Raw genomic sequence first — 22,079 nt, forward strand, 5'->3', positions numbered from 1 at the left:
CGGTAGAGCTTTGCGAGCGGGGCTGTCATGAGGTCTCTGCTGCGCCTTGGGGAGTGCTGTCTGCTTGGAGTGGGACTGAGACGGGGAGGAGCGGGCCGTGCTGTGGGCCAGACAAGACAGCGAGGGGCCTGACTCAGGAGCTGGCGCAGAGGGGAGCGTGAGCTGCTGAAGAGACCAGGGAACCCATGGAGCAGACTCCCAAGGAAGGCAGGAGGGGCCTGGCTCAGGAGCTGGCGCAGAGGGGAGCGTGAGCTGCTGAAGAGACCAGGGAACCCATGGAGCAGACTCCCAAGGAAGGCAGGAGGGGCCTGACTCAGGAGCTGGCGCAGAGGGAGCGTGAGCTGCTGAAGAGACCAGGGAACCCATGGAGCAGACTCCCAAGGAAGGCAGGAGGGGCTCCCGCCCAGGAGCCAGATTTAGAGCGTTCCCGTCGTGGTCCTCGTCATTCCCTGGAGAAGCCATATCCTCAGAGAGGTGGCCTTTCCTTTCCTAAATTTAATGTCTTGTGCACGTGTCTAGTTTCATGTATGTTTTCTCATCCTTACATGCAATATAGGGTTTTCTGGCTTTGATGCTTTTCATTTTTATCGTGCGCAAAGTTCGAGGATTCTGCATGTGCCCCTCCCGGAGGCGCGGCTTGCCATCTCTGCACTGAAGTCACACACCTGTGTGGCTGTGCGGTCCAGAGCCTCGGCCATCACCCCTCAAGCCTCTCAGAGCACCTTCAGTCCTTCTCAAGCCCCCCTTTCTTTGCCCCTTTGATTAAAAGAGAGTAGAAGTGCTTTTTTAAGCATTTCAAACATACAAACAGAGAGTGATAAAATGAACCCAGGAATCCCACGCCTACCAGCCCAGACTCACATGTGTTGTTACCATTGCACCCTATTTATCTCAGACCTGCTCCTCCTCTTCCTTCTCCTCATCTTCCTACCCCTCCTCCTTTTCCCCCTCCCTCTTGGCTTTTCTCTCTCCCCCTTTCACGCACCTTCCCTCCCTTCTTCTGCTCTTTCTCTCCTCTTCTTCTCCCCTCCTTTTCTCCTTCTCCTCCTCTCCCTCCTCTAACCTCCTTCCTCCCCAATTTCTTTCTCCTGAAATAAATTATTACGGAGATACAGCCCCTGTGCGCTTCTCCTCAAGCCCCTGCCCCTTTTCAGAGGTAATCTTGTGTTATCCTTCCCACACATATTTTCATTTCACTGCACTTCCTGTGACTCAATAAATAACCTATAGTTTTGTTTTGTTTGAGGTATGATACCAGTTGTGTGAATGTTCTTTGAGAAAGAACCATGTTCTTGAGGAAAAACAGAACCTGTGTTTTTTAGATCTGTTCCACACCTATTGATAAATGTAGATCTTTTTTTTTTTTCTTTCTTTTTTTTTTTAAGTCAGGAAGATTAGCCCTGAGCTAACATCTGTTGCCAATCCTCCTCTTTTTACTGAGGAAGATTGGCCCTGGGCTAACATCCGTGCCCATCTTCCTCTACTTTATATGTAGGATGCCTGCCACAGGATGGCTTGATGCACCTGCCATGCATATGTCCACGCCTGGGATCCCAACTTGTGAACCCTGGGCCGCTGAAGCGGAGCAGGGGAACTTAACCACTCTGCCACTGGGCTGGCCCAATAAATGTAGATCCTAAGAAGGATTTGTTTTCCGGTTTTGTTGTCCATTTTCTCTAGTACCATTTTGTAACAACATTGTATTCCATTCTTGTTCACTCGAGTAGGTCGCATCTCAGCCGTGTCAAGGCTGAAATAAGCAGTGGTCCACTGCCCTTTCCTATCTAGTCATCTTCTTTTAAAAAGGTGTTGTTTATATTAGAAAACATATTCCCAGTTCCAGACAACCAATCCACTCATAATTTTTCAAATAATAACTCCATTATTTTTTTTTTAAAGGATCTCTCAGTGTTGCTTGGTTTTTTGTTTTTTTTTTTTAATTTTATTTATTTATTTTTTCCCCCAAAGCCCCAGTAGATAGTTGTGTCATAGTTGCACATCCTTCTAGTTGCTGTATGTGGGACGCGGCCTCAGCATGGCCGGAGAAGCCGTGCGTCGGTGCGCGCCCGGGATCTGAACCCGGGCCGCCAGCAGCGGAGCGCGCGCACCCAACCGCCAAGCCACGGGGCCGGCCCAATAACTCCATTATTAATGAGAAGGGGCTGCCCAATTAATAACTTATGAATCAAGTGCTATTCTGCCTCCCCTCGTAGGTTTTTTGTTCCCTTTTAAATCATCCTGATCTCATCTTAGTGACAATCATAAAAATTACCAATAAATTAATCACAAAATCTGTCCTTAAAAATCGAAGTAAGCAGGCAGTTTCTGAAACGGTTAGGTTGTGACTGAAGAAATGCACAGCCGTAAAGAACAATGTTACCAAAATGACGTGGGCAGGGCAAGCCTTGCGAACTTTAGAACAAAATGCTTTTGTGAGTTCTAGGACTGCTTTGATTTACATGTCATGCTTTTACTATTAGCAAAATCAAGTATCTTTGGTTGTTTCCCTGTATTGAAACAATATACACCTTTAGTAAATAGCATGAGTTACATATTTCTCTGTAGATAAAAATCTTAAAAATAAGAGATTTTCAAAATTTAAGAAAGTTCTACTAAAAATTACTTGGCTAAGAGTCTAATGCAGCTCAGAAATATTTACTTTGATCTCTTGGGTAAATGGCTAATTAAACAGTCACGTGTAAATGATGTTTACCTGTGGGTCCCCTTGCTGTCAGCTAGAGTCAGTCCTGTCTCTTGAGTAAATACATCATTAAAGCCGCTGAAACTCAGATTATGTCCCCTTGAGACCAGATAAGATCCACAGCATCCGCATACCCTATTAGGCAATTACATAATTGAGCTGCAGGCTTTTAAATCAGAAAAATTTATAATTACTTTATGTGGAAAAAAAAATGAGTTGGGTGCTTCATTAAAACACAAAGTGCCTTAATACTCCTTCTCTCCTAAGTAATGTCTGTTTCCACCGAGGAGAACTTCTCCAGGGAAAGCAGAGTGGCTTACTGGTGGCACTCATAGAGTGCCCCCACCACACATACCAGAAAGACACATGACTAGTCACAGAAATACCTTCATCTCTCCCTAAGGATCGACTGTTCTCTTGGTCTTCTCTCTTGAATACTCATTTGCTGGCTCATATGAATACTTTCCCCTTTCTTTTAATTGCTGCACAGATAAAATCCCCTTCCTATAACTTAGACATACCTTAGGTGATGATGCTTGCATTTCTCTTTAAACATTGAAAAATTACTTCTGGTGTGCAAGAGGAAGGTTCTTGAGGAAAAAGTCAGTTAAATCTGTGTATTAGGGGAAATTGTCATCTGCTGTCTACATCCGTGGTTTTTAATTCTCCTGCTTTTCTGTCTCTGCATTAACAGCACTGATTTACGTACAGAAGGAAATGTAATTTTATTAAATGCTTTCACATTCGCTTTCTGTTTGTATTTGTACCATCCATCGCAGAAATCAGATTCCTTTGGAGCTAGCATGTGTTTTTCTTAAAAAACTAGCAGGAAAAAAAGAAAACCAAACTTGGAATATTAAGGTAAACAAAAAGGAGAAAATAAAATTGCCCGTTGACGTTGTGGTGCATGGTTTTTAATATTTAATATATTGGCAAACATGGGTTGTACTGTTTGTGTCCATAGCTTCTTTTTTTCCCACTTGTCACAAGTGAACTTCCTTTCATACCATCACATGTTCTTCTACATCATTTCCAACAGCTGTGCAGAGACCCCTGTGTGGCTATTCCACTGTCCCTTTAACCAGCCTCTTGTTCAACATTTAAGTTGTTTTTAATTTTTCCTGTAGTAAAAAAATTTCAAAGAACATCTGAGCAATTCAGTTTGTACAAATATCCATGCTATTTCCTTAGAATGAATTCCTAGATGTAGAGTTGTTAGGTCGAAGGGAATGCGTGTCTTTCAGCCTTTTGCTCTGCACTGCCAGATCTCACTCTGGAGGGGTCATCAAAGTCACAAGGAATGGAGGAAAATATATATATATATAATCTGAGCTCTTTATGAAACTGGGTGCTATCAACCTTTTTTTTTTTGAGCACCAAATTGAGAAGTGCAAATGACATCCAATTTTTTTGTTCATTTGACCTTTATATTTACCATTGAGGTCAAACTTTTCCCCTACCTATTTGTGAGCCCTTTGTGGTTCTTCTTTTATAATTTGCCAGTTCGTGTCCTTTGCTCATTTTTCTATTAGGTTAGTAATGTTTTTCTTGTTGACTTGTAAGAATTGTTTTTATATAAATTCGTACAATTTGTTGCAATATTTTGAGCAGTTTGATTTTTGCCTTTCATTTTTCTTAATGATATTTTGGACACAAAGTCTTTTCCGTTATTATCTTCATCTGTCTATTTATGCATTTGAATATCACAGTTAAGTTTCTGGATATAAATTAAGAGGCAGCCTAGATGACTCTTGGGGTTCTAGACCTAGCAGGAACCGTAACTGACCTTTGAGAAAAATTCTGGTAGAATTGAGCCAGTAATTCTAAGTGTCCTGCTAAGTGTAAATCATAGGACGATTTGCCTTTCTAAGATGTCAAATATGACCATCAGTCATTCTACAAATAGTGTGTGCCTTGGCATTGAATTTCTAAGCCTTTTCTCCTGGCTCCTGGGAAGGCAGAAAAGTGAGGAACTAGTTTGTTCTATTGACTTAGGCTCCAGACTGCTGAGAACAGTGAGACAGTCCCCAGTCTCCCTCCTGGGCTCCAAATGTATGAAATCAAAGAGAGCCTTTATTAGCTAACAGATAAGTTGAGACCCAAGCATAGTCTATTCATAAGCACCATCAGGAGGCCCATGGTAAAAGTGTTGTCTGGTGGCATTTTTCAGATAGAGAGCTCCAATTTGCAGAGCCCATTCAGTCCCAGCATGAGCTGTGTAAAGCAGCTTGTTCCCTCTTCTCTGGGCTTTTGTTTCTTTGTAGGTATGGGTTAGTGTTGTCAGTTTCAGACTGCAAGCTCCTTCAAATTGGGGGCTTCCTTAGAAATATGCCTGGCTAAAGCATCTGCAAACAGTACATCCTGAGAATGTATTACAGATGTTTTTCCTGACTCTGCAGAAGTTGTTTTTGACTAGAAACCTCTAACCATTCCTTGTCTGAGATTGACTTTTGTTTCTGTCCCTGCTTATCATTATTACCTGCTTATTAGGGATTTATATTGTGGGTTCCCTTATGAATGACCCATTGGGCAGATCTGCTGCTCTCTTTCTTGGCTCTGTGGTCCAGTAAAGTGAAGCCAACCATTCTCATGTAATTTGACCATCCATCAAAATCCTTATAAAATAAAAGACTCATCTTTGAGAAATTATCTCTAGGATTATCTTAAAAGATGAGTCCTTTTATAAACATCTCTATCAAAAAAGTAAGAGAAATCCTAGAGATAAGAGTATTGAGTAGTGAAGATAAATGGGATAAAATATATGAAATAAGTGAAAACCTGCAGTATGCCCACTACTTTATTTACCTCACCATGGTAAAAAAAAAAAAAAGAGGGCAGAGTGTAGAACTAGTAGCAGTGGTGGTATTCTTATCAAGTATACAAGGACTTATTAGAAAGACATTTGCAGGATTATTATAGCATTTTATTGTGTTCTTTTGAAACCCAGTTGGAACCCAGCTAAAGCAAAAGAGGGTCTTAATATGAAAGAGGTGCACAAAACAGTGAGATAAATTGTGTGTCATCATTGAGGGCCCAGTTACAAGTAATCTGAGTCATTGACAATCCAAAACAGTTTCCATTATCTGCAAATTCTACAGTAAAAAGTGTAGAAAGTCCTTTAACAATTTTATTCTTAAAATATGTGTTAAAACAGTGGCTCTTACGAAGTCATGCCAAGAAATTATTAGTTACAGCTATTGCATAAGGTAATACGACGAAGAAATACATATTTGAGGCTCTCTCAGAATGTTTGAATTATTTTAGGAAAAGAAAATTATAACTTTCACTTCAGAATTTGGGTCAGTTCTTTTTGTTCATATTCTAAAATGCTTTTCATAGATCCAGGATGATTGGGCACACAGAATAGGAGCTTATCTCTCTGTGGAAGCAGACAGACTAGAGCAGGAGAGGTGGAGGTCTGGAAATGAGACAGGCCACAGTGGTCCAGCTTGCGCACTGACAGTTGAGAGATGGCAGGTCAAGGAGGTGACACTATTCTTCACACCTGTCTTCCTGGACAGATTCTGGAAGCAGGTGCAGTACAGTGGTCCATGTAGGCAGCTGGGATTGAGGCATTATGGCAGCCAGTGATGGGAACCAGCCCTGGCCTGAGCTTCGAGGGCAGGACTCTACACCTGAACCCCAGTATGCAGAAACAGGGATACAGTGCAGGTCATCCCAACAGAGAATTGTCACAACTCGAGTAAAATTCAGGGACTACTTTATGTAAATAGAGGAAGAGCTCCTGGTTACTAGAACTGGACCACAGACAGGTGCTGGCTACAAGGCTAACTTGACACCAAGTCCTTCGGCCGAGGAGACTAGAATTCCTTAAATCCCCTAAAATCAGCTGCTGCGGCCCCTAGGATAGGCCGTGGATCCAGGTGGCCAGCTGGTCCAGGGGAGGGCAGAGGGCAGGAGCCTTGCAGGGATATCAAGGCCGATGGCAGTGGCCTTGTATGTTCAAAGCCAAACTTACAAGGCAAGATCTTCCATATTCTGCCTCTGTGATTCTTCCTGTCAGGGCATCTTCATGAGAAGAGATGATTATCTTCCCCCTTGTTCACTAGAGAATTCTGTTGTTACCCCTTCGCTCTCAAACTAAAGATGACCTATGAGGCTTTGTCCAGTTTTGCTCTTCATATTAACTTGTAGAGTCTCGTGTCCATTCTACAGGTTGAGTTGGACATTTCCTTGTATTTACTACTGTTGCCAGAGACCAGGGAAAGGTCAGCACCACCACCGAGATTTCCTCTCCCAGCAGCCTGGGCAAATCACCACTTCCAAGTAGGAAATGAGAGAGAAACACACTCTGGCAGCGGGACAATGTCATCATTGGTTGTTTAACTCTTGTTACCAGTATAGTTTTATTTCTTGGGGGAAGAGTGTTGACCTAGAAATTAAGAGACATGGGTATTTACCTGTCCTGTTAATTTTTACTTTTTCTCTGCCTCTCAAGTTGGCTGTGATAAAATCTGTGCCCACCTCCCTGCCCAGGACACATGAGGCGATATGGGTAAGACAATTTGGTGCCCTTTGAAAACAGATAGGCAGTGTGGCTAGTAAGTTTCCTGAGCTCCCCAGCAGACTTAGCAGCAAAGTGCAGAGTGTGTTTATCCTTGATTGACAATTATGCTTTAAAATAAGGGCAATTCTCTTTTTGCTTAGTGTCTCCTTCTCAGCCACCAAGTTTTTCTACAGTCTTCTCATTTGAGGGAAGTTCAGGGGTCATTTCTGGAAGGATGGGGATACTGCAAGGTCACATTTTTCCACATCTCTTTCTCAATCCAAACCAACAGCATTCATGCAATGAGAGAGTCGATCTTGGATAAACCAGCCCAGGTTCACAAGAGTGGTCACATTTCACATACGTACTTCACAAGCAGAACACTTCAGCATGACATAAGATTCAGGCCACAAAAAAATGTATTATTACAAGTGTAAGTTGTTGTAAAGAATTAAATTATGCTGCAAAATAATCAGATGTTATTTTATCTTGAAGACATTTTAATTTCAATTAAATGTCAGGAAGCAAATTAAATCCAAAGTAAAGCTTAACCTAAAATTATGTCTGAAGGCTGGGTCTTTGAGACCAACGGGAATGTGGCTAGAGTTTATTTTTATTTCTTTTAAACACTGTAGGCAGCAGCGTTATTGAAAAAAGCCCCTACAGAAGAGTGTGACGATAGTTCGGCCGTTCACAGTAATGAATCATCTTGCAGCTTGCCATCTATTCTGAATGACAGTAGTGGAATAAAGGAAGCGAAACCCACTCTATGGCTCAACAGTGTTCTTACAAGGGAACAAGGTAACTGTTGTTAAAGGGTCTGTCCACAGCAAAAACGCATTCAGAGTCAACGCAAACACCCTTTCTCAAGGTGTACCTATAAAAAAGCAGACTCAAGAACACTTCTAATTTTAATATGTATAATATGTTATTTGTTTTATACCACCTTCCAATAAATATATGTTTTCATTCAGTCTAACAGGAATAGGAAACCTAATTGTAGATCTGCTGTCCTGCTGAATTTCCAATAAAATAAGTTTTTATAAATTGAAATCTTAACAGGACTAAGCACTTGGCAGTAGATAATTATTATCATCCCACAAAGATGAAGATGATTCTATGAAAATGAGTCCATCAAGTACTTCACATAGAGTACTGTGAAGTTTTTGATATCACTTAATAGAATTTACTCATAATTGGTAAACATTCTTTTTAATTATAATAGAACCTTTTATAAGTTTAAACAGATGATTAAGAATCAGAGTTTATGCCCCCCAAAACTTAATAACCAATTTTTAGTATCCAGAAATTGTGATTATTATTTTTTTTTAAAGATTTTATTTATTTATTTTCTTCCCCCCAAAGCCCCAGTAGATAGTTGTCTGTCATAGCTGCACATCCTTCTAGTTGCTGTATGTGGGACGCGGCCTCAGCATGGCCGGAGAAGCGGTACGTCAGTGCGCGCCCAGAATCCGAACCCGGGCCGCCAGCAGCGGAGCGCGCGCACTTAACCGCTAAGCCACGGGGCCGGCCCGAAAATTGTGATTATTTTAACGTTATTGTTAAGACATGCCAATAAACCGCTATAATGTATTCCCAAGAGAGCTATGAGTTGCTCAGGATATATTCAGAAGCTGATACACATGCACAGGATTTGAGGCTCGCTTGTTTTAAGCCCCAGTCAAATTTGATAGATGTCAGGCTAAATCATTTTGCATGAAAGCAACATAGAGATACCTTAGTTTTAGAATAGGTTTCTTTTTAGGAACAGTACTATTTCAGACAAGAAATAAACTAAGCAAAGAAAGGAGGTGGGGAAGCAGTGAAAATAAAAGGAATGGCAGTTAAGAAAAAAAAAAAAGCAAAGGCCTATTCCGTAAATATAACCTTGAAATACACTTTTATTATCTTGTGTTTGATTTTTAGACGTTTCAAGTGGCTGCGGAGACGAGAGCAAGGAAGAGAGCATGGCAGCAAAGATTCCAATCACAGGTAAAGTTATGGTTGCCTAAGAGTTTCAAACACAGGATTCAACCTTGTTTTATAATCAGAACATTCTAGGTTAGTGGTGTGTGGACTCTGCTAAGAGCAAGTATATTCAACTACTACGTGCTGGAGGGGACGATTAATTGTAAGAGCATGATGTGTGCGCTTACATTAGCAGAAACTGAGGTGGAAAATAAGCATGCCTATTGAATTCTTCATGATCATGTTACACAGTTACACGTGTGAGCACCCCATCACATAGCCTTTCAGCACCTGCGTCTGTGTGACAACGTCAGTCTCCGTGGGGAACACCAGTCATTGTGTGGCCAACTACAGCTGTTTCTGATTTTACTCTTTTCTTTCCTGTGATAATTGAATGTGTCTCATTAAAATAAGAGCAGGAAAAAAAAAAATGCCAGACAAGAAGCTTGCTTGTGCCTCAGTTACAAAGCCCATGTGATAATTTAAAAATTTTAGCAGTAACGTTTCATCAAGACCTATTAAGATTTCTGCACATGTATTACGCTTGTTTAGCTGGAATCTGAATATCATTACATTTTTAGTTTTAGAATATCAACAGCAGCAATGAGTATTCTGAACAGAGTTCTATTTGTCATACGTCTAAATTTACTAGGATCTTATTTTGTAAAGTGGTACACTACTTCATTATAAATTCAAAGGTCTGACTTTAAATATTTATACAAGTAACCACACCACTGCACTGCGGTACTGAGGCATGCATCTGCATATGTGGTCGTTTTGTTGTTTATAAGCGGAAAAGAATAGCTTTCTTTTATGACAATACAATTCATAGCCTGATGATTAATTTTTTAAACTCATGTTTCTGTGATGAACTCTGGTTTTGAAAAAAGAGTTTATAATAGAGCAATTATTGTATATATTCTGCATCAGATAATATTTCATTCCGAAATACAGAGGTTTTCTTTTCTTTTAAACATTTTCCCAGTGATATGTTTATTGCATTTTTATTCTTCATTTTGAGAAAACTCTGGTAGCGTTCCCTCTTTATTTTTTTGTTAGTAGAAGTGTAGATGATCCCAAATTGCAGATAATCAAGAAGTCATTTGGAGACTTTTCTCTTGCATTTATCTTTGAATGCAGAAGTATCTAATGACCTCTGAATTTATTTCAGTTAAAATTATAAAGACTTATTGGAGAGAAACCAGGAAGTGATCTCGTTGCCCATTCTTGCTTCTCTTTTCAGTATTCTTTCCAGTCATTCCCTGCTGTGAGCAGATGACTGTCCTCAAAATTAGTGCAAACGTTATTTTCTCATAGACTTTCTTTATAAGAGAAGAGATAGTTAAGTACTGGAGTTTCAAATCTTTCTTTTTTTCTTGTAGAAAGAGGTGTGATGTGCCTAGAAATAATAAGGGCTATTTACCATTAAGATTTTTAAAGAAATTTTAATTCCAACAACCTACCATCAGTCAATTAATAGTTGGCAGTTTTAAAAAAATGCTTTGTGGGGCCAGCCCGGTGGCGTAGTGGTTAAGTTTGCACGCTCTGCTTTGGCGGCCCGGGGTTCATGGGTTCAGATCCTGGGCGCGGACCTACACCCTGCTCATCAAGCCATGCTATGGAGGCATCCTACATACAAAATAGAGGAAGATTGAGAAAGATGTTAGCTCAGAGACAATCTTCCTCAAACAAAAAGAGGAAGATTGGCAACAGATGTTAGCTCAGGGCCAATCTTCCTCACCAAAAAAAAAAAAAAGAAATAAAGAAAAAAATCCTTTGTGCCTGTTGCATGCCAAAGTTTTAGACATATAAAATAACTTGGGAGATATAAAAATAAACTTTCAAAGCCATTTACTTTGAGCATTTCCATTCTGTCCTCGCCACCATACTCTCTTTCTTCTTTGCTCCCCACCCGCTGGACTTCCCATGAAATTAATGTTTGAGGGCCTCATGTGCCTTGACTCTTTAATGCTGTTGTCATGTCTGTGATTGAAACTACTTTGCTCTCTAAGTTCTTTTTTCCCCAGTTTTTTAAATTGAGATATAATTGACATATAACATTGTAATAGTTTAATCTCTAAGTTCTTGACCATTATCTCTTTATTAAATCTTTGTGTCTTTGGCATAATTATTGGAGATTTGGCCTTGGTAGAGTAAAGCAGGTATATAGTTTGATTTAAGATAGAGTCTGGGGCCAGCCCAGTGGCGCAAGTGGTTAAGTACGCGCGCTCCACTGTGGCAGCCCAGGGTTCTCAGGCTCAGATACCGGGAGTGTACCGACGCACTGCTTGTCAAGCCATGCTGTGGCAGCATCCCATATAAAGTAGAGGAAGATGGGCATGGATGTTAGCTCAGGGCCAATCTTCCTCAGCAAAAAAAAGAGGAGGATTGGCATGGGATGTTAGCTCAGGGCTGAGCTTCCTCACAAAGAAAAAAAAAAAAGATAGACTCTGCCTCCCCCTTTATAATAGTTTTATTGAGACTTTCCTGTTTTATGGGCTGCATTCCTTCTAGAATATTCCAAAGAAAAGGAATATTCCAGAGGCTGTTCTCAGGGTTGAGGGGATGTTGCAATTGAGCCTGGGCTTTGGCATCAGCCGTCAGTGTCAGCATTTTACTCCCTGCTCTATTTCTCCACCTCCCTGAGCCTCTGTACTGGGAAAGCAGACATACCACCTGGCAAGATGGTCTTAAAGTTTACATGAGATCGTGTGTGTGCAAGTGCCAGGCGTGTACTACACACTCAATACATGTAAGCTGCGATTTATAATAATAATATTCATGTGAATGTTAGTAGTAGTATTGATCTTCTGCACTGGCCCCACAGTCCCCAGTTTTTCAAACCAATGCCATCTAGTTAAAAGGAATCTCACAAAGCAAACTCAAAGAGGAAAAGAAGCAGGGGGCTGGGGGTACAGTGCCACAGAAAGCATAATCCTGAGACGAGTCTTGGAAAGGCATCTGAACACCACCTCCTGAATTGCGGTAGCCACTTGGGACCAAGACTCGCCCAAGCCCTGTGCTGCCATAATTCCTCCTAGACAGTGCTTCCCAGTGGTACCGCTAAATTAGTTTCTGCAAGAAATTTCCACTTAAGAACTCAATTGATGATTTGAATCCAGAAGGATATTTACCCCATCAAAAAGGAATCTTGAGGAGAGTTGCATGATATTTTTGGAACTTCTAATTAGTCCCGTGGAGAAACCCTTAGAGAAGAATCACAACAACGTGGTGCAGTGGCTCCTGGGGCTCTCACTGGTCAAGGCCCAGCATCTCTGCCTGTGAGTGCCTGTGTGCCATAACTCTTACAGGCTCACAGGTGAGGGCGTTGCAGGGCACACGGTTCCCAGGCGACAGTCCTCCCCTGCTGTGCCGCCTCACCGTGTGGACGGGCGGATGCAGCGTTTCCCCAAGCGTGTTCTGTGCAGGCTCCACCCCGAAAATGCTTCAGGGAATACACATTCTCTGACCAAATCCCGCATAATCGCGCTCTCCCTCTGCAACATGCACAGTGCAGGGAGCACGTTGAAAACTTTTAGACTTTCAGTAAATGACCCATTTAAAGGTGTGAACTTAAAGTTTCAAATAATTATCTTCTATTTGAAAATGGAATCCTTCCTATGAACAGCCAACAGAATTAATATTCTGTGGAACATGTTTTGGGAAATATACACAGATATACACAGAATGTTTTTTAAAACCTTGAGTCTAATGAGGGCACCAGTATTCTTAATACCCTAAAATTATCGTCACCGTTTTCCCATGAGTCCTTTTTGTGGGAATCTCCCTTGTGGATGAGATTGCTTTATAATGAAGCTTTGGCTACTTTAGTGTAACTAAACCCAGTTGATGTTATGATTGAAAGTTACTTGTTAAAGCTGCTTCCTGAATTGACGAATTGACGACCAGCATGTTCCAGTAGTGAGTTTGGACAGTCCAGAAGTGCTCTTCTTTAGTGTGGGTCCTTCTGCGTGACTATTTGCTTTACAGCCGTCTCAGAGGAGATGTAGTAGAGAAAGACACCGAAGTGAACCCAGGCAGGCACCAGGAGTTTGGGCAGAATGGAGGGGAAGCTCTGAATGATGAGGGCCCTGGGGAAGTTTAACCTGAGAAGGGTACAAAAGCTATCTTTAAATATTTGCGAGGCCTCCACGTACAAGACAGAACATTGATCAAGCGTAATTTTAGAGTCTCTCAGGGGGCTCTGTGTGTGAGTGGTGCAGGGAAGGAATTCACAGCTCAGTAATGGAAGAACTTTCTAGCTCTTCTTTGAGGCAAAACCAAGCTGAGTGTCTTCCAGGTATAAGATTCTGTGCTGGGTGCTTGAACCATGGCAGGAACCTACTCTCTAGAGGGACACTGTGGAAGGAATTCTTGTTTCTGGAACTGACGTTCCTTCTAATGCTAAGAGACTGTGATTCTCATTCCATATGAAAGAAGTCAAATGTGCCAATATTCTCATTTCTTTATTTCCCTTTCTTATTTGCTTATCACTTCCAAACATAGGTCTCCTTGGCAGAGGGGCTCATCCTTAAAGAGTTTGCTGTCACTCTGAAGGCATCTGCTTTGTTAATCATTTGCAGAGTGTTGGTTTCATAAGTTGAGCTCCTGCAATCTGTGCTAAGATTTACATAGAAACCCTCCCGTACACAGACCCACACACACAACCAGAATAAATATTCCCACAGCCTGTATGATCTGTTGTTGTTAACACAATCTACCCCTTTCATTAGTCTGGTTGTTCACAGTGAAGAATTAAGGTAGAAATCAAAGAATAATTTTGATATCTATGAATGTGTGGTTTTCTCCCTATAATAGATAGTATATCATTTGCATGTATATTACACCTTTACTTTGGCTAAGTCCTGGGAATAAGACTGGGTCCTTGCCCCTCCTAAGTCTTCATCATCTCTGATCCTCACAACAGTCCTGTGGGGTAAACATTAGGGACCCATTCTACAGTCAGTCCAACAGAAACTTAGGAAGGTTGAGTCCTGCTCAAGGCCATATAGCTAGTGTGTTGGATCTTGAATCGAACTCAAACTTCAAGATTTAATCCCTGAACTCCTTCTGTTCCACCAGCCTGCTGCTTTCGTTTTACAAGAGAGGCGACTGCATCAAGGTGTCTGGATTAATTAAACATCAGTGTATATCATCACAAAAGATGAGCTCCACAAGGATGCTTTGCGAGTGATGATGAGCGAAGCTATACCTTTCCTTTCTCTCGTGTTAGGCCTAGAGAGGTGGGCACTTGCAAGGATTTCCGAGTATGGATTTTGCCAGGAGGTGTGTGTGCCCTTTATACAGCGGGGCGAGCCTGAGTACACGTGCAGGACTAGAATACTCAGGTCAGTGCTTCCCTGGAACACTTAGACCAGGATTAAAGCCATGCTTATCTAGATTATGAGGGAAAATCTCATCTGAACTACTTATACCCCCAAGTGAAATTTCCCACGTTGGCAATTTTATTTGTATTCATACTGAATTTACCTCTGAGAGTGAAGTGAGTTTTAGTTTTAGCAAGTGACACAGGTTATGCTAAATGTCATAGAAACCCGTCACCTGACACGGTATCTGGCACACAACACAGTGGGCACTCAGTTTGTCAAACGAATGAATAAAAACGAGTTGGAATCCAAAGATTAAGGAGTTTCCTTAAATGCTTGTTGATTCAGGCCAGAACGCTGTCTCTTTCACTCAGTCACTCTACCAATACTTTCCCCACCCCACGTGCCCATCCTGGCAAAACTCATCTCCTTAAGCTCCGTGTGAAAAGGGCTCTCAGCTTTTATCTGAAGAGGATTAAGCCTCTAAGAATGTCCATTCAGCCTCTCATTCTTTTGACTCCTATTCTCTCGGTCAAGCTGTGTTGAAAGTGGTTGCCTGACAGTGCCGTTTCTCACTGATATTCTTTGGCAAGCTGAAATATTCAATGTCATACTAAGGTATGTCCATTTAGAAGCTGTGAGGGAGGTCAGCCACTTGGGGTTCTGGGCAGTGCTTCTCAAAACGTTATTGCTTGAGTTTTACATCAAATTGGAAAAGGCTGGGAACATACAATAGCCAGGTTGTCATTGGTGACTGGATTTACCCTGGGAGAGAAGACTGTGGTGACAACGTTGGACGCCAGAGTACAGTGGCGTAACACTCCACTAAGGAGACTTTACTAAGAATGTGTCTCACCTGTCCTGTCCCAGAAATGCACGAGGATCAGGAAGGACGTGTTACCTGCCAAGCCTGGGAGCCCCAACTCGTGCAAAACCAGGGGAACCATCTCATGCTGCTGGATTGTCCATTGCAGTCCCTGTGGCCCTGTCTCTGTGGTAGATGTCAGGCTGCTGGGGCTTCCCCTTTGCTGCTACAGCAAAGCGTCTTCACTCATGACATTACAGGGCGGTGGTGTTTGTTTAACATGGTCAGTAAAGAATGAAAGGCACCTTTCTGAAGAGTGTTTTCGATTGGTTGCTCCTGCATTCAAGGAAATTAATTCATAAATGCCTAGAGAAATTCTCCTTGGTCGTTGACAGTAGAATCCTGGGTGGATACCTATGCCCCAGCCACACCCTTGACCAGTTACATCAGAACCTCTAGGGGTGGGGCTCAGGCATCAGTCTTTTATAACACCCCCAGGTGACTCCCCAGGTTTGAGAACCATGGAGCAGGGGGTCTCAAAGCTGAAAGAGCCTTTGTAGGTCATGTTGTGAAACACCTTCATTTTATGCAAGAGACTCAAGTGGGGAGAGAAGAGGTTGGGCTTCAGATACTTTAATAAAATCGAGGATCACGAAGTGTATTATTTTCCTAGGGCTATTGTAACAAAGTACCACAAACTTAAAACAACAGAAATGTATTCTCTCCCAGTTCTGGATGCCAGAAGTCTAAACCAAAGGCCAGCAGTGCCGTGCTCCTGAAGGCTCTAGGGGAGAAGGCTTCCTTGCCTGTTGCAGCTTCTGGTGGCTCTCAGTTTGTGACAGCTTGACTTCAGTCTCTGCCTCCATCAGCACATCACCTTCTTTTCTGTCTCTGTGTCCACTCTTCCTGTCAGGATGCCTGTCATTGGATTTAGGGCCCACCACAAATCTAGGATGATTTCATCTTGAGATCCTTAACTAATTACATCTGCAAAGAACCTATTTCCAAATAAGGTCACATTCTGAGGTTCTGGGTGGACATGAATTTTAGGGGAGACATCATTCAACCCACTGTAGGGGGTGAAGAGAGATTTCTTCATATTTTACATTTCTAACATCTAGTTCATCTTATACATTGATTATTCCTGACCCTACTATAATGCTAATGATAATATTATTGTCTTTATTTCTGATTCTTCTCATTATATAAATCATTGAATGCAAATTGCTAAAAATATTGTTTTTAAAAATATTTAATTATGCCAATAAAATATAGCTTCCTGATCAAGATTACTCAATCTTTGAAAAGTTCAAGATTGCATGACTTGGAGAGTTAAAAATTCCCCTCCCATGGCTGAACAATGTTAAGTGGCAGGCACTATGGTTATAAATTTACATATGAAGTAATACCAGCGGAACTGTTCAGTTCAGTTTTGGAACATTCGTTAAAGTTCAGTTACAAGCCTGACATTTATTTTCAAGTGTAATTGTTGAATTACTCCGTAGAAATTAAGAATGTGATGTAAATTTTTTTTTTTAACTGAGGAAGATTCACCCTGAGGTAACATCTGTTGCCAATCTTCCTCTTGTTTTTGCTTGAGGAAGGCTAGCCCTAGGCTAACATCTGTGCCAGTCTTCCTCTATTTTGTATGTGGGTCGCCGCCACAGCATGGCTGACAAGTTGTATAGGTTGGTACCCAGGATCCGAGCCTGCGAACCCAGGCTGCCGAAGCGGAGCATGCCGAACTTAACCACTATGCCATAGGGCTGGCCCCTAAATATTTATTTTCTGAAGCAGCTTCAGGCAACTCATGTGAAGTAGGAGTTTCTCTTCTCTGTACATCAGCAGTCTCTGAGAGCACAGAGAAACCTTGGCAATAGATTTACAGGCCCACAACACTGGGGGAGTGGAGTTTATTGCAGAAAGTCTGGACATGAAAAGTGATTCTCGTCATGGATCCAACCTATGTATTTCAGGTTCACATTGACTTATGGCCTTTGAAAAAAATCCTAAATATAGATGAGTTTTCTGTATTTTCAGAATTGTGAAGGCACCCGTATCCTAATATTTTCTTGTTTTCATTTGAGCAGATTACTAGACAAATGACTTCTGGATTTTCAGTGATAATATTTATCTTTAGAATTAATTTTAGAAATATATGTCACAATTTTTATTTTATTTTACAAAAATGACTATGTTTGCTGCATCAGCAACACATCTAGTAACAGTGTGGAAAAAAATTTGCATGGGTGTAGAAATATGTGAAAAGTAACAGCACTGGGAAACTCAGTGGACAGAAAATACTTTTCAAATTTAATTTTTAAATTTCTACATACTTCCTATAGGAATAGTAATTCCCCTTCCTTACTCAAAGATGCCCAGTTCTTTGTTGGTTCAAGGTTGTTTTTCTATTTGTAGTGATGGTATTGTTTGCATCTCCCTTTGTTACTCCTTTTCCGGGCCCAACTTTTCTTTCTTTCATTAGGGATTTCTGCGCAAGCCAGAGGCAGATTCTCTGCCTGGAGACACCCCTAGAGGCTGGTGAACCCTGCCTCTCTCTGGTTCTTGTAATGAGTTGTTAAAAGCACTTTTTCATCAAATATTTTCTTTTTCTTTTTCTTTCTAGATTTAGAAATATTTTAGCAGGTGTACATTTGCATATAAAAGAGAATAAAAGATAAGAAGTTGAGGCTTTTTCTTTCTTCCCTCCTCAACATCATCTCTCTCCTATCTCCCTTTATTCAGCATGTTTTCGCTTTCCTTCTCTGGCTGTTTCCATTTTCTAGACACGAAATGCATATCCAAAAAAAAAAAAAAAACAATCTCAGTGATTCTTCACCACTTTGTAGGAAGATAGATGATTGGGTTTGGCTGGCTTATGTAACAAAGTAGGGAAAAACATATTTATCTCTTTGTGTCATCAGTCTGGAATTAATAGCCAAGGATGGATTTTAACCCCCGGACTCCTTTATTTTATGTTTTAAATTGCAATATTTTCTACTTTTTAAATTAAATCTTGACACAGATTTGAGTGTATAATAGATGCTTGACTGAGAGATCCAGAACTGAAAGCTTGAGCATGCAGATATATTTGTTTCTGTGTGTACCAGAACATTCTAATTGACAATAATTGTATTCTTTAGAAATATTTGTTTTATCTAATTATACGCACTTCTCAATAATTTTCTGAGAGTTTGACATGACTAATGAGCGGAAACGTTTCTCTGGAGTTCTCAGTCACAGGCTGGAAAGTAAAGCCTTAAGGGGCTACCTAGTCCTCGAATTTGCAGACTTAGGGTTTACTTGCAGTTGAGAAGACTCAAGTCTTTTCTCCTTGGAACTGGAGGAACTCGGCCCCCACTTGTCTATAGCAGGCTGATTTGAACTCTAGACTTGTTACTTTTGCTCTTTTGTTCGTTCATTCATTTCGTAACTATAAATCTGCAGGGCAATACAGTGCAGCTTTGAACTGCTTGATTCTTCACTATCCTTCTTCCTTCTAGGAGAGCCTGGGCCTGAGTTACCAGAAACTTCATGCCCGTAGCTTTGCCTACTTGACTTATGAAGTTGGCGTCCTGGCCAAGACCTCTAGGCTTTTCCAGGAGGAGGTCTGAATTGTTCGAGTGCCCCTAGCAAGACGTAGACTCTTGCCTCCAAAGAGTCTGAAGCCTGGTCTATTTGATACAAGCAGCTACTTAAAAACCTCCACACAGCTCTTGCAGCCTGCCTTGATAGTGTGTTCCCGGGTCTCTCAGCTCTGTCAACTACGGAAGCTTTTGCTAACATCTAGCTTATATCCCTTGGCTGAAGTTTTTCTCCGAGTGTTCTTGTGCCACTTTTAGGGAACACAGAAAAAATTGCTCACCACCATCTAGTTTCGAGGTTTCCAATGTGTTCTGTTTGGCCTGTGCAGTGTTGCATTTTTTTTTTTTAAGAAAGGCAGGAGTCTGGCAAGACTAGGCCCACTTTCCCACCTGGCAGCAGTTGGCTGTAGCCGGAGAACAGCTGTCCCCCCTGGCCAGGCATGTGCTCTCCAGCTGGCCAGACTCACTTCTCTGTGCTACCTGCTTGGCCCCAGAGCATCTGCATTTATAATCCTGCCCTGTCCAATCTATGCAATTTCTGTTCTTAAACCCTCTTCCCTTGTTTCTACGCAGGCTATGTAGCCTTTATCCTCTCATTGTTATTTTTTAACCAAACCTTAATTTTGTTTTTCCTTTTTGGGTTGTTTCCCAGTCCTTCAAATGTTTTGTGCAGCTCTTCTGACTAAAACAGGGGTGACTGAGGGTGTGATACATGCCATGGGAGAATGACCACAGCTCTGAGCATCTGCTGCCCGACACAGACCTCCTGTTAGACAGCAGCACCTGCCGCCTGCTCCAACCCCTCTGGCTGGTTTGGTGTCTTGGTCCTGCCTCAGTTAGTGTTTCTTCCTCCAAGTGAATACACTTAATCCTTTCACCTTTTAAACTTCACTTTGCCCTTAAACCACACGAGGAAGCATGCATCGGGGATGGGAGCAGGCCATGTGCCCAGCAGTCCTCAGCTTGATTTTGCCAACCCTCTATTACTTAGGTCAGGGCGGCTATGTCCCAGATAAAAATTGTCCGGGTGAGCTTCACTGACTTTCCGCTTAGAGAAGGGCTACAGAAGGTTTAAAGATCAAATACCAGTAAGGAGCTATGGCTGGGAAGCGGGGTGGGCTCTGGGAGAACGAGACTGGAGAGACAAGCTACATCCCTCCAAAACTGTACGGTTGAAAGCAGACTCAGGGCAGCCTTGAAGGGAAAGGCCAGTTACAGAGTCCAAGTCCTTCAAGAAGCAAGGGAAGGGTAGATCCTACAATTCCTCACCCACAAGAAAAGAAACTTTGTAACTATGTATGGTGACTGATGTTAACTAACTGTGGTGATCATTTCACAATATGTACAAATATTGGATCATTATGTTGCATACCTGAAACTAATATAATGCTGTATGTTGATTATACTTCAATTAAAAAAAAAGAATAAGAGGAAGGAAGAGAAGGAAACCAGAATGGAAAGTGTGTGGAACATGGAAATGGCCTTTCTTTTCCAGAGTGGTAAAATAAAATGGTCCCTTGCTGCTAATGTGAATTCACTTCACATTCCTCCTTTGCTAGACTCAGACCAGTGATAATATCCGTACTGTCCTATATTTGGACAGAATACTTAATCCTCCCAAATGTGAAATTAACTCACAACTACTAGCTTTATATTTTTCACGAAAATCTCCTAAAAATAAAAGGCACGTGTTTTCTGAGGAGCAGGAGAGCCAGCTCACTGGAGTCAGATGATTTACCTCACAACAATAGATGAGAGGAAAGCCTAACTCCAGCTTCCAGCTGCCAGGAGCCTTTGTTTACCAAGAAGCTACTCTTTTTTTCTTTTCCTATTCTTTTTTTTTTTTAACTTTTATCTTTGCTCTCTTTTCCTTGACCAAGTCAGTATAATTGAGTGCAGAAATAGCATATGGTCATTATGATCTGGACTTGTATGCTAAAAGCTGAAAAACTTTTTGGTTGATCTTTATAGAATAAAAACAAAACAGAACATTTTTACCTCTTTTACAGTGATTCCTTACCTTTTTAGAATTCTTTGATTTTATTGATATTTCTCCTCTCCCAAAAGTACCTTACCACAAATCTGAAGTAATATAGGTAGTAGGACTGACAGGAGAGTGTTATGATGCTGTCCTAGGACAGTGGGACTAATCTACAGCAAGAAACACTTTCTGTCCTAGGCCAGTACCCAACACATATACACAAGTTATGCAAAACAGTACTTTCCCCTTCTGCATGCATGACATCTGGTGTTTTCTTTATTAAATTTGTCAAAATACTAGTTCAGGTTTGCCCAACTAATATCACAACCCAGCAATGTTAAAAAGTGTTGCCTTAGGATTTATTATTTTCAGAGTTGAGTCCCTGATCTGTACATATTTTAACTATATAGCATTTAATATTTCAAAATATGATGCTCATTTTAAGTACTTATTTTTATCTTGATTGATTCTCAGTAGGGCAAGATAAGTTACATTTGTATTCGTCAGTGTGACGGTAGTTTTAATCCAGTAATAAGGGGCTCATGGTTAAGTTCTTAAATTGAACCAGCAAAAGCAGGAAAGCAGTGATTGCCAGCCTCCGGTGCTGACAGCAGGAGTCCTTTTGTTTGTGGCCATGTTGGAGATGTGGACGTGGATGCTGGTTTGTTATGTCTGTGCTAAAACTCTATTTCTCCAGCCTCTCTTTTATCCAGGCATCCTTGAGCCTTGAGGTAATGGGAAAGTTGTGTCTCTCAGGTTCTTTACGTGATCATTATTTATTGTTTTTCCCAACAGTCTTCCCCACTTTAACTTACAGCAGACACTGTTAACAGTCCTGCAGGGTAAGGGTGTCCTGTGGGTGCCCAGGCTGCTGCTGACCCCTCTGGGGCACCTGGCTTTGCTCCCTGCAGATGCTCTTCTCTGTCCCTACGATGAGCCTGGTTAGATTTTCTCAGCGGTGGGTCCCCCAGCTCATCCTGCTGCCGCCTCCCCTTCCTGACCTTCCCGCCCCTCACTCAGCCCAGAGACCCCACACTCGAATGTGCAAGCCTGAGGGCCAGGGCAGCGCGTGCTGTAGAGGACCAGCTGCCCAACCAAGGCAGTCAGTTATGTGTCTTCTGATTCATTCCTGTAGCCGCTTCTGCAAGGCCTGGACTGGAGAGAAACCATTTTACTGTGAGTTGAACCTATCCACAGACCCACTCA

General features: G+C 41.7%; 1 protein-coding gene across 1 annotated transcript in view; it reads left to right on the forward strand.

Annotated features, from left to right (window-relative positions):
- LOC131402908 (centrosomal protein kizuna-like) overlaps nt 1–22,079 on the forward strand; it is a 65,185-nt gene that overhangs the window by 38,717 nt on the left and 4,389 nt on the right. Inside the window, exons 4-6 of the mRNA XM_058537381.1 lie at nt 7,161–7,217; nt 7,844–8,009; nt 9,135–9,200. Of these exons, the coding sequence (XP_058393364.1) occupies nt 7,161–7,217; nt 7,844–8,009; nt 9,135–9,200 (289 nt within the window). The remainder of the gene's footprint in view (nt 1–7,160; nt 7,218–7,843; nt 8,010–9,134; nt 9,201–22,079) is intronic.

Source organism: Diceros bicornis, unplaced genomic scaffold (assembly GCF_020826845.1).
Source record: "Diceros bicornis minor isolate mBicDic1 unplaced genomic scaffold, mDicBic1.mat.cur scaffold_339_ctg1, whole genome shotgun sequence".
Lineage (NCBI taxonomy): Eukaryota > Metazoa > Chordata > Mammalia > Perissodactyla > Rhinocerotidae > Diceros > Diceros bicornis.